We start from the raw sequence: 23,897 nt of genomic DNA on the forward strand, positions 1-23,897 counted from the left end.
TGCCCGCGTAACTGACACCTGGTCAGGGCTGCATGGAAAGGCACCAGGCAAGGCTGTTGGGCCTGTCGTCTAACCCTGACACGCAAAATGCAACTGCAAGGAGAAGGGGAAGGCATGTGGGCCACAGGCAGCTCGGGCCTCTGGGAAGCATGCAGCCTGCTCTATAGCTGTCCTGGTCTCAGTGGCCAATTAGCTCCCTCCTTTGCCCCAGGCTCCTCTCAGGCCTCCTAGCTGGAAACCAGGGCCTCCACCTCAAGGCCTCTTGTGCGGGTGCGGCCTATGTGACTATTCCCTGAAGTTCGGCTTTTCCCCAATTAGCAAACCTGGTCTGTTCCTCCCCAGTTCCAAACTCCTGACCCATGTGTCCATGGCCCCAGGATGTACACATGGTGCTTTCTCCACACTCACATTCCAGTCTGAGCATCACTGGATCCCATAAGCTCTTGCCAGCAGAACTATCCTTAGCTCTTTAAATGCAACAAGTTCTCCCTGCAAACACTGTTCCTGGCGTCGGGACTCCCTTCTCCTCATCATGCGGCAGAGAGCGTCACAGCACAGGGCGAAGTGCCTGATACCAAGAGCCTGGCAGCCACAGACACAACCTGGCTCTGTCACTAAGTGGCTGCATGAGGGCTGCTCCATCTGCCTCAGTATCCCCACTAAGATAATAGGTACTACCAGTCTCTGCCTCATGGGCTAAATCGGTCTAGGTACGGCCCAGAAGTCCCACATCCTACAGAACATGGGTGTACTCGTTAAGCCATCCTACACGAATGGGTTTTAACTAAAGCTCAGGTGCCAATAACAAAATCTTCCAGCGAATGCACTGATATCACCAGATTCCATGAACTGAGTCCATGTGATCATTTAAAAAAGCAGCATTACTCTCAAATAAGTAAGTGATCCAAAGCATGTATGAAGAGTATGATCCCATGTGTATAACACAGGAAAACGGGTGCATATACATCATACTATTCATGCAAGTGGACCTCCCTCTTCGCTTATCTGTATTCCCCAGTCCTGCCTGCCCTCACGCATGTCCTCCCCTTCAGGCCATGACGTACCTTGTAAGACACCTTCACCACAGAGGGGGCCCACTTGTCAAATTCATATGCCCAGTTTGACAGCGTGCTGATGGAAACAAGGAAGGGACAGTCAGGTTCTAATTCATTCAACTACAGCTCCAGTCTATGCCAATGTCCACTGGGGCACAAGGCCGATTTGGCTGTGATGCTAAGAATGGCCAACTAATAGGCCGTATGGGGGAAGGATGGGGTGACGCCCTGGGTAAGAGGACCAGGGACACACATTGATGAGTAGCAGGTACAGGGGCAGCTACTGCTAGGGTGGCAATAGCCAGGCGACTGCAGAAGGCCAAGATCCAGGAACTGAACTTGGGAGACCAGTCCTGTCTCAGCTGTGGGGTCCCAGACAGCTCTGAGAACATTCCATACACTGTGGGCCTGCTGCCAGGAAACCCACGGACTCACGGTGCCTCATTTCAGACTTGGAGCCATGCTGGAGCGTATGCTGAGGAGATTGGGGAGCACAGGGGACACCTCAGGTTCTCTGTGTCATCTTGAAATACAAATGGCCAGCCACTGTAGATTTCTGCCCAGTATGAGGCAATGGAGATGGTGAGAGCACGCTGGCCTCGGGCAGGTGGGCTGGAGGACTGGATGCAGGGCAGGAATGCAGACTCTTCTGCTCCTCTGTGAGATGAGTGTGGCCAGGAAGGGCACAGAGAAAGAGAAATGGGCAGTGACCAGGTGTGAGGAGAAGTGGAAGGTAGATGAGGAGAAACAATTCACCTGGGACAAGAGACAGAGCCTCCGGTGACGGTGATGATAAGGCCAAGTTCCCAGGGGGTGAGTTCCCAGAGAAATACCAGGATATCCAGTATTCGGTGAGAAAGGGAACTTACTAAAAAAGTCTAGTCTGGGTAGTACGTAAAGACAGGACTCAAAGCCTGAGTGGCAGAGATTGCTTGTAGCTCACCCAGGTCCCCACTGCAAGAAGCTCCACTGAGGGTGGTGCTGTCTTCACCTCAAACCCCTAGCTCCTAGGCTCCTCAGCAGGCAGGGCCAACCAGCTAGATGTAGTTGGAGCCAATGAGATGAAGCTTAAATTGCTGAGGTGAAAGTACGGGAAAGCTCTCAAAGGAGGCTGGAGTGGGGTGGGTGCGGGGGGTGGGGGGAATAATCAACTGCCTTTGCCCTGTCCAGCACCCTGGGAGCCCAGATGAAACAATGGAGGCAGTGAGGCCATCTTGCAACCACAATAAGCTAAAGAGCAGAAGTCATATATTAAGGGCGCCTGAGAAAAAAACTCTAGAACCCTGCATCCTGGCATCTTGGAGCCACTGGGCCTACCTCAAATGAGGCATTAGTGAGGATCAGCCAGAGTGCCCTGGTGCAGTCACTGAAGTCTGGATTCTATTGTATGGAGCAATGGCAGACAGGGCACCAAGAAAGACACTGAGGACCAAAATATGAGGTGTGGGGAACATCTGTAATAGGAGGGGAGAAGAGCCACGAGAGTCAGTGGGGCATGGGAGGCTGAGGAGAGAGGCTAGGAGACAGAGTCTAGTGGGAGGCAGGACAAGCAAACTCATGGTGGACAGTTGTCTCAACAGATGATGAGACAGCTGGACACTTGAAGTCTAAAACTGCTCTCTAGGGCAAAAGGAGCTCTTCTGGCCTGGAGGAAATGACATTCTATGGACTAGACCTCTGTCTGGGTGGGACATGGTTAATCAACACATGGCATAACTTCACTGAAGCCAATTTAAAAAATCTTGGGAAAAGATATTTTGATGGGAAACTATGCTAAAAGCCAAAAAGAACTGGATTGAAACACTGCTCTAGTTGGTAAAGTTGTTTCACGCAGACTATTTGGAAAGTGCTAATAATGTACACGCAGCCATACGCATGGGTGAATGAACAAAGAAAGAGCTGGAAAGAGCTCTGAGATTCTAGCTGAGTCAGAGACAGCTGTTAGACATGACTAGACACAAATCACATTAGATAAATACATACATTTATTTCCAAGTGCTATCTGTTGACAGGGCCTGCTAATGAGGACACTTCAGAAGCAAGGGGCACACCAAGCACCCAGCCCTTAGTTTCTAATACTGTTCTCTAGGAAGAGAAACCAGTGCTTCTTAGAGAAATGGCTGAATCTAGGCCTCAGACATGAAATGTACAAGTGGAGCTGGGGGCATCTTTGGGTGCCAAAAAAGCAACTAAGTGTCCTAAAACCCCATGATGATGGGGTCATGTCAAAGGGACAAAGTAACCAACTGAAAGCTCCCCATGGCTAACCCTGGAATGACCTGAGAACAAGATAAATTAGTCTTGGTGTTACGACCAAAATATAAAGAAACATCCATGGATATAAATGATTAAATAAATGAATAGATGGGGAAAAGATGTATCTTTTGTACAGAAAAATTCTAAAGAATTTATAGAGCTATTTGCCCCTCAAGGAGGTAGAGCTCAATTGCCCACTTATATGGGTGCTGAGCTTAGGGACTATTCTGCAATACAGTATGAGGGGGAGAAAAATTAACTTCAAAGTGCAGACACCTGACAAGCAGGATCTCAACCACATGATCAGGTCACATTACCAGAGACAAGGCACACTGCCAGTAACTGCCCCTGAAATGATGTCATGACAGGGGCCCTTCCTGCCCTGTGCCCTTTGGCCCCTAAGCCCACCATCCTGTCCAAGCATGAGAAAATCACCAGATGTACCCAGACTGGAGGACATACTAGAAAACACCTGACTTGTCCTCCTTGAAATCATCAAGGTCAACAAAAACATGGAGAGCAAGGAGCGCTCCCAGACCACAGAAGGTTAAATGCAGTATGGGACCCTGAGAGGAACTGGACACTGGGAGAAAAGTAGTGAAAGCTGAATAAAGTCTGGAGCTTATTTAAAAGTAATGTGTCAAGGCTGGTTCCTGAATTGTGACCAATGTACCATAGTCATGTAAGATGTTATCAACAGGGGAATTGGGGGAGGGAGGACATGTAGAGCCCTCGGTAGCACTTCTACAGCTTTTCTATAAAGCTAAAACTCTTCCAAAGCAAACAACAAGGCACTTTCGTGGCTCAGTCAGTTGAGCATCTGCTTTCAGCTCAGATCATGATCCCAGGGTCCTGGGATCAAGTCCCACATCAGTCTCCCCAAGAGAGGGAGCCTGCTTCTCTCTTCTGCCTGTGTCTCTGCCTCTCTGTGTCTATCATGAATTAAAAAAACAAAAAAGCAAAAAAAACCCAACTACAATACAATGACCGGGACACGGAACCCGGAAACAGGAAACCAACGAGAAGGATCTCCCCCAGCCAAATCTGGGACAGCTTAAGCAACAAAATAATTAATGTGACCATTCTGTCATTTTCAGATAGAGTCACACAAACAAATGAACACAGAGAGAAGGCACAGTTCTTCCTTAGAGTGGATCTCCACACATGTGGGAGGAGCAGTGGAAAGCAAGCCATCATCGCCCTTCCCACAGGGAAAGGGGTCTCAAGTCAGACTCTTATGACAGATGCGGCAATCTCTGGGCAGAGGATGATGACGAATGGGACCTTCCCATGGTCTCCAAGTGCCTTATCATCAGGAACTTATGAATGACAAAGGAAAACTCCTGGGTTTACATGGGGAAACTGGCGGGCACCACCTCACGGGGACCAGCTGTCTTTGTAACTGTCTTGGAGTTGAGGAAAGATGTGTGAGGCCAGGAAAAAGGAATATTGAAAATATTCTATTTTTGTAACTGTTTCTAAGTGAAATACTTTCAAAATGAAAAGTCACAAACAAAAAGAGCTATGCTATGGGGGAACACGCTGCAGTGAATATTCTGGTGGAAAGGAAGCCAAACTCCACACTTGGGGAGGGGGAACAGGAGCTAAGAAGTAGGACTTCAGTAACTGGTCGGCCAGGAGACGATACATGGGGCAAGTGTGGTAGAAAGCTGGGAAGTTTGGTCTGCCTATGAAGGAGGAGACAGCAAGGCCATCTGTCCTCAGCCTGGGACCTTCTGTCACTCTATGCAAGCAGTTCTCTATCCATGCACATTTGTTCCCAGCAGGGCAGCCAAATTTCCATGGCCATGATGGAGGGAAGGCAGACAGAAGAAATAAATTTCTCCAAGTAAATTATGGGAGAGTTCTGGGACCCTCCAGCCTGGCTATATGGCTTCTGGTGGCCTGGCCATCTTAAAAGCAGGAATGGATTTCCTGTCGGATCTGGGTATGAGCACTCAGCTTCCTGTTCTCCCCCTGGACAGCTGATTTGAGGATGAAGTGGTCATTGCTGAGTGCTGATAGAAGGTGGGGGGTGAGGATGGGAGTGGGGGTAGGGTATGTTTCTCTCCAAGGCCAGGCCAAGTGCAGACTACGGAGGCCTGGCCACATTAGGGTAGATCATACCCCAGGCCTGTGAATGGTTTGGGGTATGACGTGAAACTCGAGCTGGGTCAATGAGAGCTAATCTCAGGACTTCTAGAAAAACTCTAGGGCAGGGATCCCTGGGTGGCGCAGCGGTTTGGCGCCTGCCTTTGGCCCAGGGCGCGATCCTGGAGACCCGGGATCGAATCCCACGTCGGGCTCCCGGTGCATGGAGCCTGCTTCTCCCTCTGCCTGTGTCTCTGCCTCTCTCTCTCTCTCTGTGTGACTATCATAAAAAAAAAAAAAAAAAAAAAAAAAACAACTCTAGGGCAGGTGAACCATAATGTGGCAGTGTTGAGCTTGGAAGAGGAATGCCCATGGTGGCTGATCAATCTTGGTCCCCTCAGGACTGCCTGCTGGAAGGAGGAGGCCAACAGTGCCACAAGGTGGTGAGCAAGAGCCTCTATGGAACTCAGTTGGAGGACTCAGATCCTAGCACAATTAATACTGGGGTTGCTGTGCTCAGATTGGGACATGGACCAGAGGCCTCAGTGCCTCAGGCAGGAACAGTTAAGGATATTTCAAGTGGCTCTGCTCCACTCTGCTAGCAGGAGTTTGTCTAGCTCCTGTGGCACCTTGTGCAGAATACACTGCTTGGGGAACTTGAAGGGGACCTCAAGGTCATTTTGTGAGAGCAGTCCCAACAGGGATGATGGGTGGGCACTTCCCATCCACTCTTCTCCTATCCTGCCCCTTGAAACCAGAGGCGGCATGCGGGGGCCCGAGGTATGTCCCCCACCCCCCATGTCCCCTCAGAATGGTACTGTATTTGGAAATGCAGTCTTTAAAGAGGCAATAATGAACCTGAGCCCCAGGGGTGAGACCACTTACGAGAGAGGTACTATGATGAGAAAGGGCCCGTTGATCCGCTTGTGCTCCATGAGGTATGTGATGAGAGCGATGGTCTGGATGGTCTTTCCCAGGCCCATCTCGTCAGCCAGGATGCCATTCAGGTTGTTGTTGTATAGGGACACCAGCCACTCCAAGCCTTTGATCTGCAAGGGAAGGCAAGGGGCCAGGACTGAAGCCCAAGTCGGGTATGAGAGCGTTCCCTGCATTGCGGAGACTCAGCACAGACAGGCATGAGACTGTGCCAGCCACATACCGCCTGTGGCTATGGGGATTTTGGGTAGTTTGCTTTCAACCAGCCCACTCCTGTTTCTTGGCCTCATCCTCAGCAATCACTCAAAATCACAGGACTGCTATGCTGGTGATATGTCTACATAATCTCTTTTTCTGGTACACATTCAAAAACCTTAAGTTTCTACCTGGAAGGGGGACCAGGAAGCATGGCTGCTGGCTCCTGACATTTAAGCCCCCTGGCGTCACCAACACTTTGCAGGGCTCCAGGGACCATGCACCGAGCACCTCTGTGCCCAGGCTGGGCTCCATCCTGGCTTGGCCGCACCGGAGTTGTGTGATTTTGAGGAATCGCTGCACTCCTTGCTCCTCACTGCCCCCCCATCGAATGCAGAGATGGAAGCACCTACTAAACAGGGTTGTTGGGCAGCCCAGGTGGCTCTGCAGTTTAGTGCCACTTTCAGCCCAGGGCTCGATCCTGGAGACCCAGGATCGTGTCCCATGTCAGGCTCCCTGCATGGACCCTGCTTCTCCCTCTGCCTATGTCTCTGCCTCTCTCTGTGTCTCTCATAAATAAAGAAATAAATAAAATCTTAAAAAATAATAAAATAAACAGGGTTGTTAAGGGATGAAAAGTAAAGGTGTAGCAGCCTCCTATTCAGCCTGGTATACACCCAGCAGACACTGACTGAGTGCATAATTTCATCCTCTCCTGGAGGCAAAGCTAACAGATTGGGTCCCTGCTTTCCAGACAGGGAAACAGAGGTTCAGAGGGGAAGAGCGAGTGTCCAAAGAAAAGACTGGAATGTGGCTTCATCAGCCACCCAACACCGGAGAACCTTAACACTGCTGTGTGGATGCACCTCCTCCAGCCTTACCTGGTACTGTTTGAGGACACCATTGACCATAAGTGCCGACTGCTTATCCACTCTCTCAGTGACAGCGTGGGCCACAGCGTAATAGGACTGCAGGCCCCGAGCAAGGGCCTGGGACACGCCATACTCATCATCAACGTCTTGCTTGGCATTCCTGGGAGCAAGATGGAAGCACTGTGTGAGGACACCCGTACCTATCTGTGACAATGTGCTTCTGACACAAGCCTCTGCCGAGTTGCCCTTTCTGCCCAATGAACCATGGCCTGAGCCATAAAATAAGCTTAAGTGTAGTCAAGAGAGTCTGAGGGTAGGCCAGGCCACAACTACTAATCCAAGGGGGCCCAAGACTAGACTCATGGATCCCAACCCCACTGTCCCAGATCAGGAATCAGGTCACTGCCACAGCACAGAGTGCTTCTTTCAGCTAGAGGCTGGTCCTATAGCCTGCCCTCTCCTGGGTACTCATGAGCATAGAGAGAAAATGCACATAGCACAGCCTCACACAAAACCAGAATCATTTATAGTATGGCTGTTTTAAGATCCAAAATGGAATTATTTTTTAAAAATGACTTTAAACTATCCGTGTTATGGGACCCCTGGGTGGCTCAGTGGTTTAGCGCCTGCCTTCAGCCCAGGATGTGGTCCTGGAGTCCCCAGATCGAGTCCCACATTGGGCTCCCTGCATGGAGCCTGCTTCTTCCTCTGCCTGTGTCTCTGCCTCTCTCTCCCTTTCGGTGTCTCTCATGAATAAATAAATAAAGTCTTAAAAAATAATAATAATAATAAACTATCCATGTTTTGGGGGTGCCTGGGTGGTTTGGTTGGTTAGGCCTTTGGCTTGGGGTCCTAAGATTAAACCCCACATCAGGCTCCCTTCTCAGCGGGGATCTGTTTGTCCCTCTCCTCACTTGTGCTTTCTCTCTTGTTCTCTCTCTTATATAAATAAATAAAATTTTTTAAAATTTAAAAAGAAAAGCTACGTTTTATAAATATGGCAGATATAGGTGATCCAACTTCAGCCATATTGTTTCATGCTGTGCTGTGGACTCTTTACATTTTGAGAAACTTTCAGTGAGTTTAGTGGAATTTTCCCTATCTATGATGATTTAAAAGGACTGCATGTTTGCTCTAGGGTTGCTTTCATACCTATAGTGTATACAGCTCTCAATCCTCTATTTTTTTTTTAAGAGTATCCATTAACTTTGTACCGTAAGCAATGATGAAATCAGTATATTAGCTGTACTTGTGCTTACAAGAGCAAAAGATGAGAAATAATGTGAATGGCCGTCACTAGGGACACACGCACATACAGAACAGCATAACACACCACGCTGCATGGACGACACTCTGTGTACAGTGTCACCTCTGAGAGAAAACTTTCAATGAAAAAATCCAGGGGCAGAAAAGTGTACCTGGATACATGTACACAAGTAAGAAGAAAAATATATACACGTTTGCTTGTTGCACAAAATCTCTCTGAAGACAGATCGCGCTGGAAATAGTTTCCTTCTGGGAGGGAGTAGGGTCAGGGGCCCTGGGGAACAAGAGTGAGATGGTTTTTGCTATATCTCCAACTATCTCTCAAACACAAGATGAACCATGTGAATGGATGGAATATTCAATGCCTACAAAAAGCAATGAAATCTGAAGTAAATCAATTCGGTCTGTGTAGTCCACAATGTCTGCTGGCTGGACACTGGTGAGGGCCATCCAGAAGGGGGCACGATTCTAACAGTCCTGCTGAAGCTGCCCTGAGGAAGCTGGCACAGGAGGAGGCCGCAGAGGGATGCCTTACTCAATGATGTGCCGGGCATCCACCTCTGAGACGTCATCACTGTCTGGATCTGGAATCTTCTTCTTCTCCTCAACGGGCAGGTTGGGAGGCTGTGCTGGCTGCGGCTGTTCCTCCTCCTCCTCCTACCAAGATACAAGCTCGCGTCACCTTAGGCCACTGCACAGGGGCAGGCACAGGGCTCCCAGGGGAAGAACATACTTTTGGAATTGAGTGCTGTTTTCATGCCCTCTTACTATCCTGGAATGTATCATGCCTCTTCTTTGCCTCTTCCTTAATTGGTCAGTTTAAGATTTTCAGTTTGCCTGGCATGGAGCACAGATACTTCTTTTTAAAGCTATCTCAGTATTGCCTTCTTTTTACTAACAGCAAACTCCTCATGCACCACGCTTCCCATCACAAAATCCATACTCCCATGCTTATTCCTTGCCTGACCAACTCAAAGCAGTTTTTCACTTGGTTCTCCTGGATTTTCTAAGACAGAAAGAAGCCTTTTAGAGCCAATTTTCAGGATTTGTGCTCTTGATTTACTTCTGGCTTTAACAACAAGGCTAAAATGTCTACACTATATCCAATAATGGTGGTGAGAACAGCCATGCTGGTTTACTGCAAGGTTTTCTATCAACTTGTATATTAGGTTTACAAGTGTTGTTCTTCATTAAAGGGATTTTTCAGCCTTCAATGAGCAGATGGTAAAGGGATTTTGTGGGACATACTGATAAAACACACAGGAATGCATTTCTCAATGTTAAACTCTTCTTGTATTCCTGGGTAAATCACACAAAGTGCCAATAGGTTATCTTTATGTATAATGAGACTGCTATAAAACTAAAAGGTATCTGGAATTCTCTAAATAATTACAATCAAAATCCCATGGGATAAAAAAAAAAAAAAAAAAAAAAAATCCCATGGGATATTCCTTGGAGCATGCAAAATGATTTTATAAATGATTTAGAATAATGAATAGGTGATAATAGCACAAACATTTTGGACCAAAAAAATCATAATTGGTACAGATTTATGATCCTAGCTGATATTACCACATCTGGAATTAAAATAGGGGTAGGACTTCTGGCTAAGTCTGAGTGAAGAAATCCACAAACAGTCTCTTGAGAAAACATCTTTTTGAAGCCAGACAAAACGGGCAAAGGCAACCATTTCAGAGCTCTAGGAGTCTGAGAAGCATTAATGCTTGAAAAACTGCTGGAGCTTGGGTAAGAAGAGTGGGAGATGGTAGCAGTTTTACTTGGGACCGCCTTAATCTCTCTTTACCCCCAGCTGTATCTTCAAGGTTCTGCCAGGAAGGCCAAGTCAAGAGCACTGGCGGCTGAAGCTGACGGGGACTCAGTCATTTTGTGGCAGCGGGCAAGGCCCATACTAGCCAGTGGCACTGTTGATATGTCAGTGAGGTTCTCAGTTTTGCTTTGGTTGGGAAAGCAAATTACTGGCTAAGCCTGTGACTATATGCAGAGAAAAGTGAAAAAGGGCCTTACAGAAAGGAAAAGCCAGGGGTGACCTGTAGATGGCCTGAACTTGGAACGTGTTCCTTTATATACCTTGATCCATCAGAGACAGAAGCTTTATTGGCTCAGGATGTCTGAGCACAATCACTGCCCAATCATTGGATGACTACTAAGTTACAAAGAAACGTGGCCTCTTCCTAGAAAGCCAGGCTTAAAAATAAAAAGGAGTATGAAACCAAGAAAATAAACTGAGCAGAGACACCAAAGGTAGGAGACACCATTGTGGCAAGAATTCCACAGATTCAGCCAAGTAAGTTACTAAATAAACACCACTAGCAAAACCACCACCCAGGAGTGGGAGTCTGAATCCAATGGAGCTAAGAACAGGCTTCCACTCAACACTACAAGGTGAGCCAAAAGGGAAAGTGTGGTGTGGCTTCAGGGGAAAAGCAACTGAGCCTGTTTCTGTTCCCAGATGGTGAACTTAGTATATAATGTTTGAAGCAACGATTATCATAAATACATTCAAAGAACCAAGGGAAACCATCTTTAAGCACAATAAATCAACAAATACAGAATCTCCATAAAAGGCAGCAATGACAAATTTCCCAAATTTGATGAAAACCAAGAAACTACCCAGCTGAGAAGCTGAACAAACACTAAGGGTTGAATAAATACAAAGGAGAGAGTTCACGATTTGCCGAAAAGAAAGAGCCAACGACAGTAAAATCCTGAAAGCAAGAAAGGGAAAACTGAATCATCAAGTACAGAGGAGCATCAATACGATTAATGGCTAACTTCTCCCTTGAAATGGAGATGAAAAAGCAGTGGAATAACACATTCACAAGGAAAAAGTCTGTCACCAGAGAAATTTGTATTCAATTAAACTATTCTTCCAAAGTCGAAGCTACAGAAACACAAACCCAGATTTACCAAGGCTGAGATAATTTGTTGCTAGCCGACAGTAACTCAAACCCCAAGAGCATTATTTTTTTTCCCCAAGAGCATTAGAAATGATAAATACATAAGTCAACATAAAAGACTATAAATCCATTGTCCTTAGCTACCCTCTACTGACATATTTAGAACAAATCATAAGATGACATGAGGTATGAAGCAGAAGACTGCTTTTTGGGTTTACAGCAAATATAGGTGAAATACATATTTATTACATTATATGTACACATACATATACAAATATACATCATACATATATGTGATATGTCATGTATACATATAACACAAAGGGTAGCAAATAGAACTAGATTTTTTTTAAAAGACTTTATTTATTCATGAGAGACACAGAGAGAGAAGAGGGAGAGAGAGTGCGCACGTGCGCGAGAGAGACAGGTAGAGGGAGAAGACAGGTAGAGGGAGAAGCAGGCTCTATGCAGGGAGCCTGACTTGGGACTCGATCCCTGGTCTCCAGGATCAGGCCCTGGGCTGAAGGCGGTGCTAAATGTTGAGCCGCCTGGGCTGCCCCTGCAAACAGAACTAGATTGAAGCAGAATTTCTATTTTCTCCCACAATGGAGCTAGCATTAATCTGAAGTATACTGTGATAAAATGCATTTTGTAATCCCCAGAGAAACTATGAGGCAAACAACTAAAAAGGTATAGTAATAATGAAAACTTACAGAATAAAATGATACAGTAAAAACTATTTAACACAAAAGAAGGCAGTGGGATGCCTGGGGGGCTTAGCGGTTGAGCATCTGTCTTTGGCTTGGGGCGTGATCTCCGGCCCTGGGATCAAGTTCCACATCAGGCTCGAGCCTGACTCTCCCCCTCTGCCTGCGTCTCTGTGTCTCTCAAGATTAAAAAAATAAAAATCTTAAAAAAGAGAAAAAGGCAGTAAAGAAGGAACAGAGGAACAAAAAAAGAACAGGAGATAAAATAGCCAAATGTAAACACAGTCATATCAATAATTACATTAAACATGAACAGCCTGAAACACAATCAAAAGGCAGGCACTGTCATACTAGATTTAAAAAGCAAGATCTAGCTATCTGCTCTTTCAGATTCAAATGAACAGATAGGTTTGAAATAACAGAATGGAAAAATATATACCATAAGAAACAGTAACCATATAAAAGCTGGAGGGACTATACTAACCACCAGACAAAACAGACTATAAAACAAGTATTACTAGACACAGAGACAGATATTTAATGATGATAAAATATCAAATACATCAGGAAGATATAATAACAACTAAGTATTTGTATCAACAGAACATGAAAATACATGAAGCAAAATCTGACAGAATTGAAAGGAGAAATAGATAATTCAACAAAAACAGCTGTAGATTTTACTACTTCCTACTCAACAATAGAACTAAACAAAATTAGAAAGGGTATACATGACCTGAACAACACTATCCACCAACACAACTCAACTATCATAGACAGAACACTACACCCAAAGAATGTAGAACATGTGAACATGAAACATTCCCCACAATCCTGAGCCATAAAATGAGTCTTGATAAATTTATTTTATTATTATTTTTTAAAAGATTTTATTTATTTCTTCATGAGAGATACACAGAGAAAGAGAGGCAGAGACACAGGCAGAGGGAGAAGCAGGCTCCACGCAGGGAGCCTGATGTGGGACTCCATCCCAGGACTCCAGTATCATGCCCTGGGCCGAAGGCAGGCGCTCAACCACTGAGCCACCCAGGCATCCCAAGTCTCGATAAATTAAAAAAAGCTAAAATGAGAGGTGCCTGCGTCAGAAAAACACCACCACCACAAGGGAAATTACAAAATATTTTGAACTGAATGAAAATAGAAACACCACATCAAAATTTACAGGCATGGGGAATTGGGCAGCTTAGTTGGGTAAGTAGCCAACTCTTAGTTTCAGCTCAGGTCATGATCTCAGGGTTATGAGATGGAGCCCCACGTCAGGCTCCATGCTTAGTGTGGAGTCTGCGGGTCCCTATGGTTCGGCGCCCTCCCATCCTGGTCTCTGTTTCTCTCAAAAAATAAAAATAAAATTATAGGCTTGCAGTTTAAGCAGTGCTTAGAGGGAAATTATAGCTCTAAACAAGTATACTAGGAAAAAAGGTCTTGAATGAATAACCTAAGCTTAGACTGACCATCAAAAAATGAAAGACAAATTACTCAATCACCAAAATGAGCAATTAAACAGATATCACTACCAAATCCACAGAAATATAAGGAAAAAATATAAGTAACTTTATGCCAACAAATAATTAAGATGAAACAAACTCCTAGAAAGATACAAATTACTAAAATCAAGAAAAAATTTGAAAAAATTTGAAAAAAAATCTTTAACAGTTAATTGAATCAGTAAATAAAAATCTCACAATGAAAAGGCCAGGGCAGATGGCTTCACTGATGAGTTCTAACAAATATATTAAGATTTTTAAAAAGACTATATCTATTTACTTAAGAGAGAGAGTATGTACAGAGAGAGAGAGAGAGAGGGAAAAGTAGACTCCCACTGAGCAGAGAGCCCGATGTGGGGCTCAATCCCAGGACCTTGAGATCTTGACTTGAGCCAAAGGCAGATGCTTAACTGACTAAACCACACAGGCACCCCCAAATATGATTAATACCAACCCTTCACAAACTCTTCCAGGAAGTACAGGAGAAGGGAACATTTTCCAATCCATTCTGTAGGGCCAATGTTAACCACATCAAAACAGACAAAGATGTCACAAGGAAACTACAGACTAGTATCTCATGCATAGAGACCCAAAAGTCCTCAACAAAATAGCAGCAACACTGCAATATACAGAAAAGATTCTAGAACAAGATAAAGTAGGGCTTATCCTAGGAATCCAAGGTTTGGCTTAACATCCAAATATTAATTTACGTAAGTCATATTAATAGATAAAAGATAAACCAGATGGGGATCCCTGGGTGGCTCAGCAGTTTGGCGCCTGCCTTTGGCCCAGGGCGCAATCCTGGAGTCCTGGGATCGAGTCCTGCATCGGGCTCCCGGCATGGAGCCTGCTTCTCCCTCCTCCTCCTGTCTGTCTCTCTCTCTCTATTATAAATAAATCTTTAAAAAAAAAAAAAGACTCTCATGGAGTTTTTAAAAAAAATAAAAATAAAAAAATAAACCAGACAACCAAGTTAATAGACAAAAAATGTGAGACAAAATAGAAGAAAATGTACTCAACTGGATAAAGAGCATCTACAAAAACCCTCAGCTAACAGTAGTGATAGACTAAATGCATTACCAGAAAAGGGAACAAGGCAAGGATGTCTGCTCTCAACACTTCTATTCAATGCTGTACTGAAGGATCCAGCCAATGGAATACAGCAAGGAAAAAGAAATTAAAGGCACACAAATGGGAAAGGAAGATGTAAATCTGTCATTATTTATTAAACATGATGAGATCCTATATATGAAAATCCTAAAAAATCTACAAAAAGAAACCCAAAACTATCAGAATAAATAGTATGAGTTCAGCAAGTTTATATATATATATATGACCATTATTTTTCAAAACCAATATAAGAAGCTGTATTTTCATGTAATCGCAATAAAGTACCCAAAAATACAACTAAGAAATCAATTCTATTCATAATAGCATGCAAAGAAAAATCTTCAAAACTAAATTTAGCAAATAAAGTATAAAAACTGAACACTGAAAACCACAAACACGGCTAAGAGATAATCAATGATACGAATAAATGGAAACATTCCATGAGTATGAATCAGAAGACTAAATACTGTTAAGCTGTGATTCTCCCCAAATCAATATACAGATTGAACACAATCCAGTAAAAATTCCAGCAAATATTTTTGGAGTAACCAATGAGCTGACACTAAAATTTACATAGGAACATAAAGGATCTAGAATAGACAATGAAAGCCACAAAACCAGAGGAGTAACACTATCTAATTTCAAAACTTATTATAAATTACAACAATGAAGATAAAGTGGTTGTGGCAAAAAGACAGACATGAAGATTAATAGAATAGAAGTGAGAGGCAGGGATCCCTGGGTGGCGCAGCGGTTTGGCGCCTGCCTTTGGCCCAGGGCGCGATCCTGGAGACCCGGAATCGAATCCCACGTCAGGCTCCCGGTGCATGGAGCCTGCTTCTCGCTCTGCCCCTCTCTCTCTCTCCCTCTCTCTCTCTCTCTCCCTCTGTGACTATCATGAATAAATAAATAAAATCTTAAAAAAAAAAAAAAAAAAAAGAAGTGAGAGGCAGAAACAAACCCTAACATTTATGGTCAACCAATTTCTTATAAAAGTGCCAAGACTATCTTAAGCAGGGAATAGTTGGGATGCCTGAGTGGCTCAGCAGTTGAGTGTCTGCCTTTGGCTTGGGGCGTGGTCCTGGAGTCCCGGGATAGAGTCTCACATTGGGCTCCCCACAGGGAGCCTGCTTCTCCCTCTGTCTGTGTCACTGCCCCCTCTGTGTGTGTTTCTCTTGAATAAATAGACTCTTAAAAAAAAAAAAAAAGTAGGGAAGGGTGGTCTTTTCATCAAATGGTGCTGGATAAAGTGAATATCACACACACAAAAAAAATCTTAGACCTATATCTCAGACCATAGCCATCAACTCAACTATGACCTTTAATGCTTCAGTTACAAAACTTCTAGAAAACACAGAAGAAAAATCTAAGTGACTTCAAAGAGTTCTTAGATAAAACTCCAAAAGCACAATGCATGAACAACAAAAAATTTGATAAACTGGATTTCGTTAAAATTTTAAAATTTTGCATTTCAAAAGACACCACTAAGGCAAAAAACAAGAGGCAAACTAACTAGGAGAAGATACTGCAAATTATATACTTGATCAGGGACATGTACCAAGAATATATAAAGAATTCTTAAAAAAAAAAAAAAAATTAAAAAAAAAATTCTTACAACTCAATGATGAAATGACAACCTAATTCGCAAGGGGCAAAAAAATGAGTAGACATTCACCAAAGAAGATATATGAATGGTGCATAAACATATGAAATGCTCAGCATTATTAGTTACAATGAAAATGCAAATTAAAGCCACAATGAGATACTTCTAACCACCCACTAGAATGGATATAATCAAAAGGCCAGGGGATTCCTGGGTGGCTCAGTGGTTTAGAGCCTGCCTTCGGCCCAGGGCATGATCCTGGAGTCCTGGGATCGAGTTCTGCATCAGGCTCTCTATATGGAGCCTGCTTCTCCCTCTGCCTACGTCTCTGCCTCTCTCTCTCTCTCTCACTCTGTGTCTCTCATGAATAAATAAATAAAATCTTAAAAAAAAAAAAAAAGATATAATCAAAAGGACAGGTAACACCAAGTGTGGACAAGGATATGGAGAAACTGGAACCTGTGAAATGGTACAACCGCTTTACAAAAACAGTTTAGCAGTTTCTTAAAAAGGCAAACATAAACTTACCATGTGACCCAGCAATTCCACTCCTACTAATCTACCCAAGAGAAATGGAAACATGTCCACACAAAGACATGTATGGTAATGTTTGCAGCAACATCATTCATAAAAGCAAAAAAAAAAAAAAAAAAAAAAAAAAGAAAACAGAAACAAGACAAATGCTCAACAAAGTGGCACACTGTACAACAGAACAGGACTCAGGAATAGGAATGACCTCCGGATGCACAAACAACATGAATGAGCCTCAAAAACACATTAACTGAAATAAGCCAGACACAAAATATGATATGTTGTAGGACTCCACTTATAGGAAATATCTAGAGAAGACAAATCTATAGACAGAAAGCAGATCACTGGTTTCCTGGAGCTGGGAGGAGGGAGTCAGAACAAACTGTAAATCAGTAGGAGGGAGACTTTTGGGATTATAGAACATTCTAAAATGGGGTATGTGGTAATGATTGCACAAGTCTATAAATTCACTAAAAACCACTGAATTATATACTTCCTGTGGGTGCATTTTATGGTATTTAAATTACACTTCTATAAAACTATTCAAAAATTACAACAAAATTTTATTGGAGAGTCATTACCATCGATGTAAAATGCAACTGAACCCGGGACCCTAAAAAGACTACAATGGATATAAAAACTGAACACATCACTTAAAAAAAAAAAAAAAAAAAAAAAAAGTCACAGCCCAATGGGATGGGAAGGACTCAACTGTGTATGCCAGTTCACTTAGTATTCCTCAGAGGGGCAACAGCGTAGAGCCCCATCCCATACCCTACACCAAATAAAATTTCAGATGACCTGAAGGTAATGAGGACGAAAGTAAAAGCAGGACAAAGCAAAAGAAGGATTATAGGCGAACACCATGCTGATGTTAGGTAGGGGAAAATACATGAAGACAACTTAAAAAATCAGTTAAAAACCACTTATAACTAATCAGAAATGGGCCAATGACTCAAAGTGTTCATAGAAGAAATCAAAATGGTTAGTTAATACTTGAACAAAATGCTCCACTTTAATAGCAAATAAAGAAATGTCCATGAAAATTCCCTTTTGAAAACCTTATGGAGGTGGCAAGGCTTTCGAGGCACTGAAGAAAGCCTTTTAAGACACTCTTGCCCCAACTGAAGGGGAAGTGACAGAGAACACCCAACTGAATGCTAAGGATGGAGATACAGCCTGCAGATAGAAACTGCTCCTATCCTTCCCAAGGACGCAATCTAGAACTAGAACAGAGAGAGGAAACAGGCTCTTCAGTACAGCTCTGTCAACGGAGAAATAGCCCCTTAATATGGCATAGTTAAATGATTTAGAGAGTTCACATAACAAACGCAACTATTTACAATGTTCCAAAGAACAGAATATAATGGGCAAACATGTACATGATCTAATGATCACAACTTCACATTGACCTTTCTAGAGGGGAGGGCTTCAAACTGAGTACTTGAAAGAGCTAGTATAGCTGAGGATGGACAGCTTTAAATTCTATTTAAATAGATTAATTTAAGATCGAGGAGTCACATGTGGCTAGAGGCTTCTATACTGGACAGTGCAGCTCTGAAGCACCCAATTTCAACCAGGACTGGGGACCTTGGCTGCCCCATGCCTGCTTCCTGCCCCATATGACATCTACCCAGAGCAGGAGAGGATCACAGTGCAAAAGGGTGACAGGTTCTCAAGGTGTGGAAGTTACCACACTGAGAGCCACAATGGTCAGGAAATGGGACTCTTACCTCCTCCTCTTCTTCTGAGCCACTTTCTTCACTATCAGATCTTGGAGCTACTTCATATCTAGAAAAAATATTAATGTTTTAATACACACTTCACCAGAACCCAAAGGATTTACTTTCCTTAGTGCATTGGACTGCTTCTAAATGAAGGCAAAAATCACTTCTTGCTGCCAGAGCCCCCAGAACAAGCCAACTCAGGACTCTGGCTATGTCTGGAAATGAAACCCAACTCACCCCGGGTTCATCTCAAGCCAGGCCTCTAGCTGCCCTGCTTTGGGGGCGTCTGTGCCCGTGAGGATCTTCCCACTCTCCACATGGATCACTTTCACCGGCAGGTCACTCATTTGGCTGGTCTCATCCAGAGGCTGAAAAAGAGTCACATGTGTAACTTGAGGTTCTGTGGCTTCCTACCTCAGGGTTCTGCTAACTACAGCCAACTTGGGAAGTTCCCTCCCAACTCCACACCCAGAACATGGCACAAAACATGCCCAGTGGTTGTGAAAATGGGTTAATGACATTAACAATAACAACAAAAGTTACCGATAAATTAATAATCCAGTAATCATATACAATCTATTGATCACAGATTTTTTTTTCAAGGTATTTCATTTTCATATAGATATTATGCTTGCATAGTTCAAACTTCACAAGAATACAGAGTAGGGATGCTCCCTCCACCCTATCTGATGGTTTCTCTGCATACGTGCCTACCAATATCTGATTCTCACGCAGCCTAGCAGATCAACTCCATGCATAAGAAACAAGGACTGGGCTCTCCTTGTATAAACAAATGTTTATACACAAACTTGTTTATACACAAATGACTATATGATGCATTCTTCTGGCTCTTGGTTTTTCCCATTGATATTATATTTGTAAACTTCTTTAAAGGTCCTCATTCTTTTCTGTTAAACAGCTAACTAGAATATTTGAAAAACAAAACAACTAACTTTCTCTTAGCAAATATGGAATTTCTCAATTTCTCATTTTGAGATGCTAACATTGGAAGAACATTCCCTCTTCCATTAGCTCACTCAGATTTCCTGGAGAAAACCTCCAGAATGGAAAAAAAAAAAAAAAAAAAAGAAAGAAAGAAAGAAAAAAAAGAAAACCTCCAAAAAAAAAAAAAAAAGAAAACCTCCAGAATGAGGATGAAGTTCTTGGTTTATACCCTTGTTTGCATCTTCCAAGAACTTCTACCATCCCCTGGCCCCCCTTAAAGTGCCACATTCACTGTCAATATTGCCTACACTGTAGAGATTAGTCTCCATGCAATCAGATAATCTGTCAAAGCTGCCCACCAAGGAAGTTAACAGCAACCATGTGCCATGCAAACAGGCTCTGCAAACTGCCTCCATGGGCCCCAACTAGTGGACTTTTACCCTCAAGTGCTCCCTGGGAGTGGCTAACATGCTGATAGTTGTACTCTCCCTACACTCAAATTCCGATTCAAAAGGACAGAGCTTTTTAAAAAGCTCTTAGATGATTCAGAGGTGCCAAGGCTGAGAATCACTGGCTGAGATCAAGCACAGTTCACAGCCACCACAAAGTGATGCTGAGGCTTTCTACTATAACAAAATGCCAGCCCACACTTATAAAAATATAAAGTAAAATCTCATGAGGAACCTGGCTGGCTCAGTCAGTAGAGCCTGAGAATCTCAATATCAGGGTTGTGAGTTCAAGCCCCACACTCAACATAGAACCCACTTAAAAGATAAATTAATAAAATAAAATTTCATGAAATAAATACGCATTTAAGTTAATCACTGGTCATTCAGCTTAGGAATCTGGCCTACAGGAAAAAGTGTGCATCTGCTATGGGCTGACTTCTGTCTCCCCCAAATTCAAATGCTGAAGCTCCAACTTTCCAATGTGGCTATCTGTGGAGATGAAGCCTTTGGAGGGTAATGAAGGTTAGCTGAGGTCACAAGGGTGGGGCCCTCAGGATGGTATAGTACCCTCGTAAAAGACAGCAAAGCTTGCTCTTTGGGGATACAGCGAGACAGCAGTCATCTATAAGCCAGGAAGAGACCCCTCACAAGGAACTGACCTTGCTGCACTGTAGTCTTGGATTTATAGCCTCTAGAACTCTGAGAACAAAAATATGTTATTGAAGCCACTCCAGCCATGCTGGTTTGTTCCGGCAGGCTGGGAGAGAATGTGGAAAGGTAATGTACTAGGAGGCTCATACAACAACGTGTGCAACAGGAAAAAAGGAACAAGGGAGAGGCATGTGGTGGTGCATCAGAGCCAAGCAGCACAGGATCTTCATCGCAGCTACAAATGTGAAGCAACCTAAATGACTATCAGTCTGAATGCAGAAAGGGATTCCAATATATCGGACACTATAAAATTAAAATAGAATTAATAGACCGATTTGGAAAGATATTCTGCTGAATGTAAAGAGTCTAGCTATGTCTAGATTGCCCCAAATGGTCTTGAAACAATACAAAAAGGATGTAGGCATAAACATTCCTGGAAGTACAGATAAGACATCAACCAGGGATCAACATGCAGGCCTGCGAGAAGGGCAGATGCCATGGGGGCTTTTGCTTTTCATCATACTGTTTAAATATTTTCTCCAAGAAATACTACATTTTGGTGACACTGGAAAGAATAAGGTAAGTGTATGTGAGCCAACGTGGGAAGATGTCAGAGATACAATGCAAGGCTAGAAAAAGAAAACCATCTGGTGGCACATACACAGAAAAGGCCCCAGAGCAAACACCCCAACGGTTATTCACAGTTTTCTTCTGGGTGGTGGGAGTGAGGAGGGGGTGAGGGAGGTGGGAAAGGAAACACCACTTATTTACACCCGTCTCTTTTATACATCTTTCCTCCAAATGAGTGTACTGAGTAAGACGGTGGCTCTCAGGAGGCGGGTAGGGATGTGGGAGGAAAAAAACTATGTGTGGAGACAGCAACCCCTCTCTGGGCATGCTACTTTGTATAGTTCTGACTTTTCAAACCAGGCTGATAAGGTTTCACATATGAAATACATACATGATGAGTAAATAAAAACAACAAGGACAGGGGAAACCACACTAATGTGGGCACAGGGGAGAACTAATCCAAGCAACTTTTAAATGTAATACTTGGAGCACATAATTTCAGGCTGAGTAACTCCAAACACACACTAAACTCTAGCTAGGAGGCCTTCTTTGGCAGAGGAGTACGAGTTAACAATTCTGAATGTATTTCCTAGAATTTCCTGGAATTGAGCAAATAAGGAAATATACCATAGCTATATACCATAGCTAAGGGGAGCCAGGTTTCAGGCTGTTATAATAAAGAAAGAGGCAAAGATAGAAATAACCCTACGGTAGTGGATTAGATGCAGAGATATCCATGTGAACTTAAGGTTCTGAATATATATAATGGTAATGCAAATATGTATGCCATTTCCTAGATCTATTTGCCAAGAGGGCCTAGAAACAATGACACTCTATATCAATAGTCACAATCAAAGAGAGATCTTGTGGCCACCTGGCTGGCTCAGTGAATAGAGTACATGATTCTTGATCTCACGGTTGTGAGTTCAAGCCCGATGCTGAATGTTGAGCTTGCTTACTAACTTACTAAATAGAGACAGAAAGAGACAGAGAAAGAAATTGGTCTCTAAATAATGGTTGGGAAAGCAGAGGATGAGCTTGGGCCATTTGGTGTGCAAGGGAGTAAGGGAGCCCTCAGAGGATGCATGAGCCAATTGGAAGGGCCTCTTACTGGCCCAAATTGGAATAATCTGAATATCAAAATAATGACCGTAAAGGATTAAACTAAATGAGAATCCTGTAAGTTGGTACCCAGGGTTGGCAAACCATGCTCCATGGGCCAAAGAGGAAAAAAGAAAGAGCTTTTCCTTCCTACAGAAACCCATCTAACAAATGCTGAAGAAGGGACGTCTGGGTGGCTCAGCAGTTGAGTGTCTGCTTTTGGCTCAGGGCGTGATCCCGGTCTGGGGATCAAGTCCCACATTGGGCTTCCTGCAGGGAGCCTGTTTCTCCCTGTGTCTCTGCCTCTCTGAATTTCATGATTAAAGAAATCACATTGTTAGGGAAGGGCAGGCTGGAGTGGGGAATCACCATTTTGTACCCAACACGCCAAAAACTGATATTGGGAGAAACCAATTAATAGATGAAGAAACTAGTGGATGGAAATCTGAGAACGTAAAATATGTTTAAAGAGCCTTGAGCATCTCTCCACAAGGTATTTAATAATTATAAAAGGAAAAGTAGGAACTTTTCATCACAAATGTCTTGGCAGACAGCAAGGAATAATGGTCAATATCATCAGTGACTGAAGACATCTATGCCATGCACTCCTGAGGTGACCCATGGAGGACACGGCGTCACTCTGGGCTCTACCTGCCAGGAACACATGACCTGAATCTAATCATAAAGAAATAGCAACTCAAACCCAAATTAAAGGCCCTGTAGGAAATACTTGGCTTGTGCTCTTCAGAAATGCCAAGGTCAGAAAAAGCTAAAAGGAAGTGAGGAGCCGTTCAGGATCAAAGGACTAGAAGGACCACCACTGAATGCGATGCATGGCCACACCTTAGCAAATGTTGGGGACGAGATCACGGTATTACTACAGCCGTGTTTGTTTCTGCTTGGTGATCACTGCACAGTTACCAAATAGGACCTTATTTTTAGGAAACACACTGAAGTGCATGGAAGGAAAGGGTCTTCATGTCTGCATCTGATTCTAAGATAGTTTAGGAAAAAAATGTGTGAGAAAATGGGGAACCCAGGTGAGGAAGAGGCAGGAATTCTTTGTCCTGCAATTATGTTAGAGTGAAACTAAAAAATAACAGCATGTACAAAAGAGAGAAGTCTGGAAGGAAACATGCCCAGGAACTGACAATCTACCCTCTTGGGAGTGGACTGAGAAGGGGTGGGATGTGGCAAGGGACATAAGTGGATTCTTCCCATTGTCATAGACAGTGCTGGTGATTTGAAAAGGAAAAAAAAAAAAAAAAAAAAAGTTAAAGGATGCAATAGATCTAAGCTCCCAAGGTTGGGCTGGCCCTTCATGAAAAGAAACTCCTGATTCCTTACCTCGCCATCAGGTCCGATTGCAGGCGTCTGTCCTTCTGCATTTTCTGCCTTCTGGAAGCAAA

General features: G+C 43.5%; 1 protein-coding gene across 7 annotated transcripts in view; it reads right to left on the reverse strand.

Moving 5' to 3' along the window:
• Positions 1-23,897, reverse strand: part of SMARCA4 (SWI/SNF related BAF chromatin remodeling complex subunit ATPase 4) — a 93,180-nt gene that overhangs the window by 38,516 nt on the left and 30,767 nt on the right. For 6 of the 7 annotated variants that reach the window (XM_077859922.1, XM_077859917.1, XM_077859921.1 and 3 more), the window contains 7 exons: positions 23,836-23,886; positions 19,010-19,140; positions 18,779-18,836; positions 9,207-9,328; positions 7,415-7,565; positions 6,288-6,451; positions 1,065-1,131 (listed from right to left, as the gene is read on the reverse strand). In XM_077859922.1, coding sequence (XP_077716048.1) covers positions 1,065-1,131; positions 6,288-6,451; positions 7,415-7,565; positions 9,207-9,328; positions 18,779-18,836; positions 19,010-19,140; positions 23,836-23,886 — 744 coding nt within the window. The remainder of the gene's footprint in view (positions 1-1,064; positions 1,132-6,287; positions 6,452-7,414; positions 7,566-9,206; positions 9,329-18,778; positions 18,837-19,009; positions 19,141-23,835; positions 23,887-23,897) is intronic. The other variant, XM_077859916.1, reaches the window with a different exon arrangement.

The sequence above is a fragment of the Canis aureus genome, chromosome 19 (genome assembly GCF_053574225.1).
Source record: "Canis aureus isolate CA01 chromosome 19, VMU_Caureus_v.1.0, whole genome shotgun sequence".
NCBI classification, from domain to species: domain Eukaryota; kingdom Metazoa; phylum Chordata; class Mammalia; order Carnivora; family Canidae; genus Canis; species Canis aureus.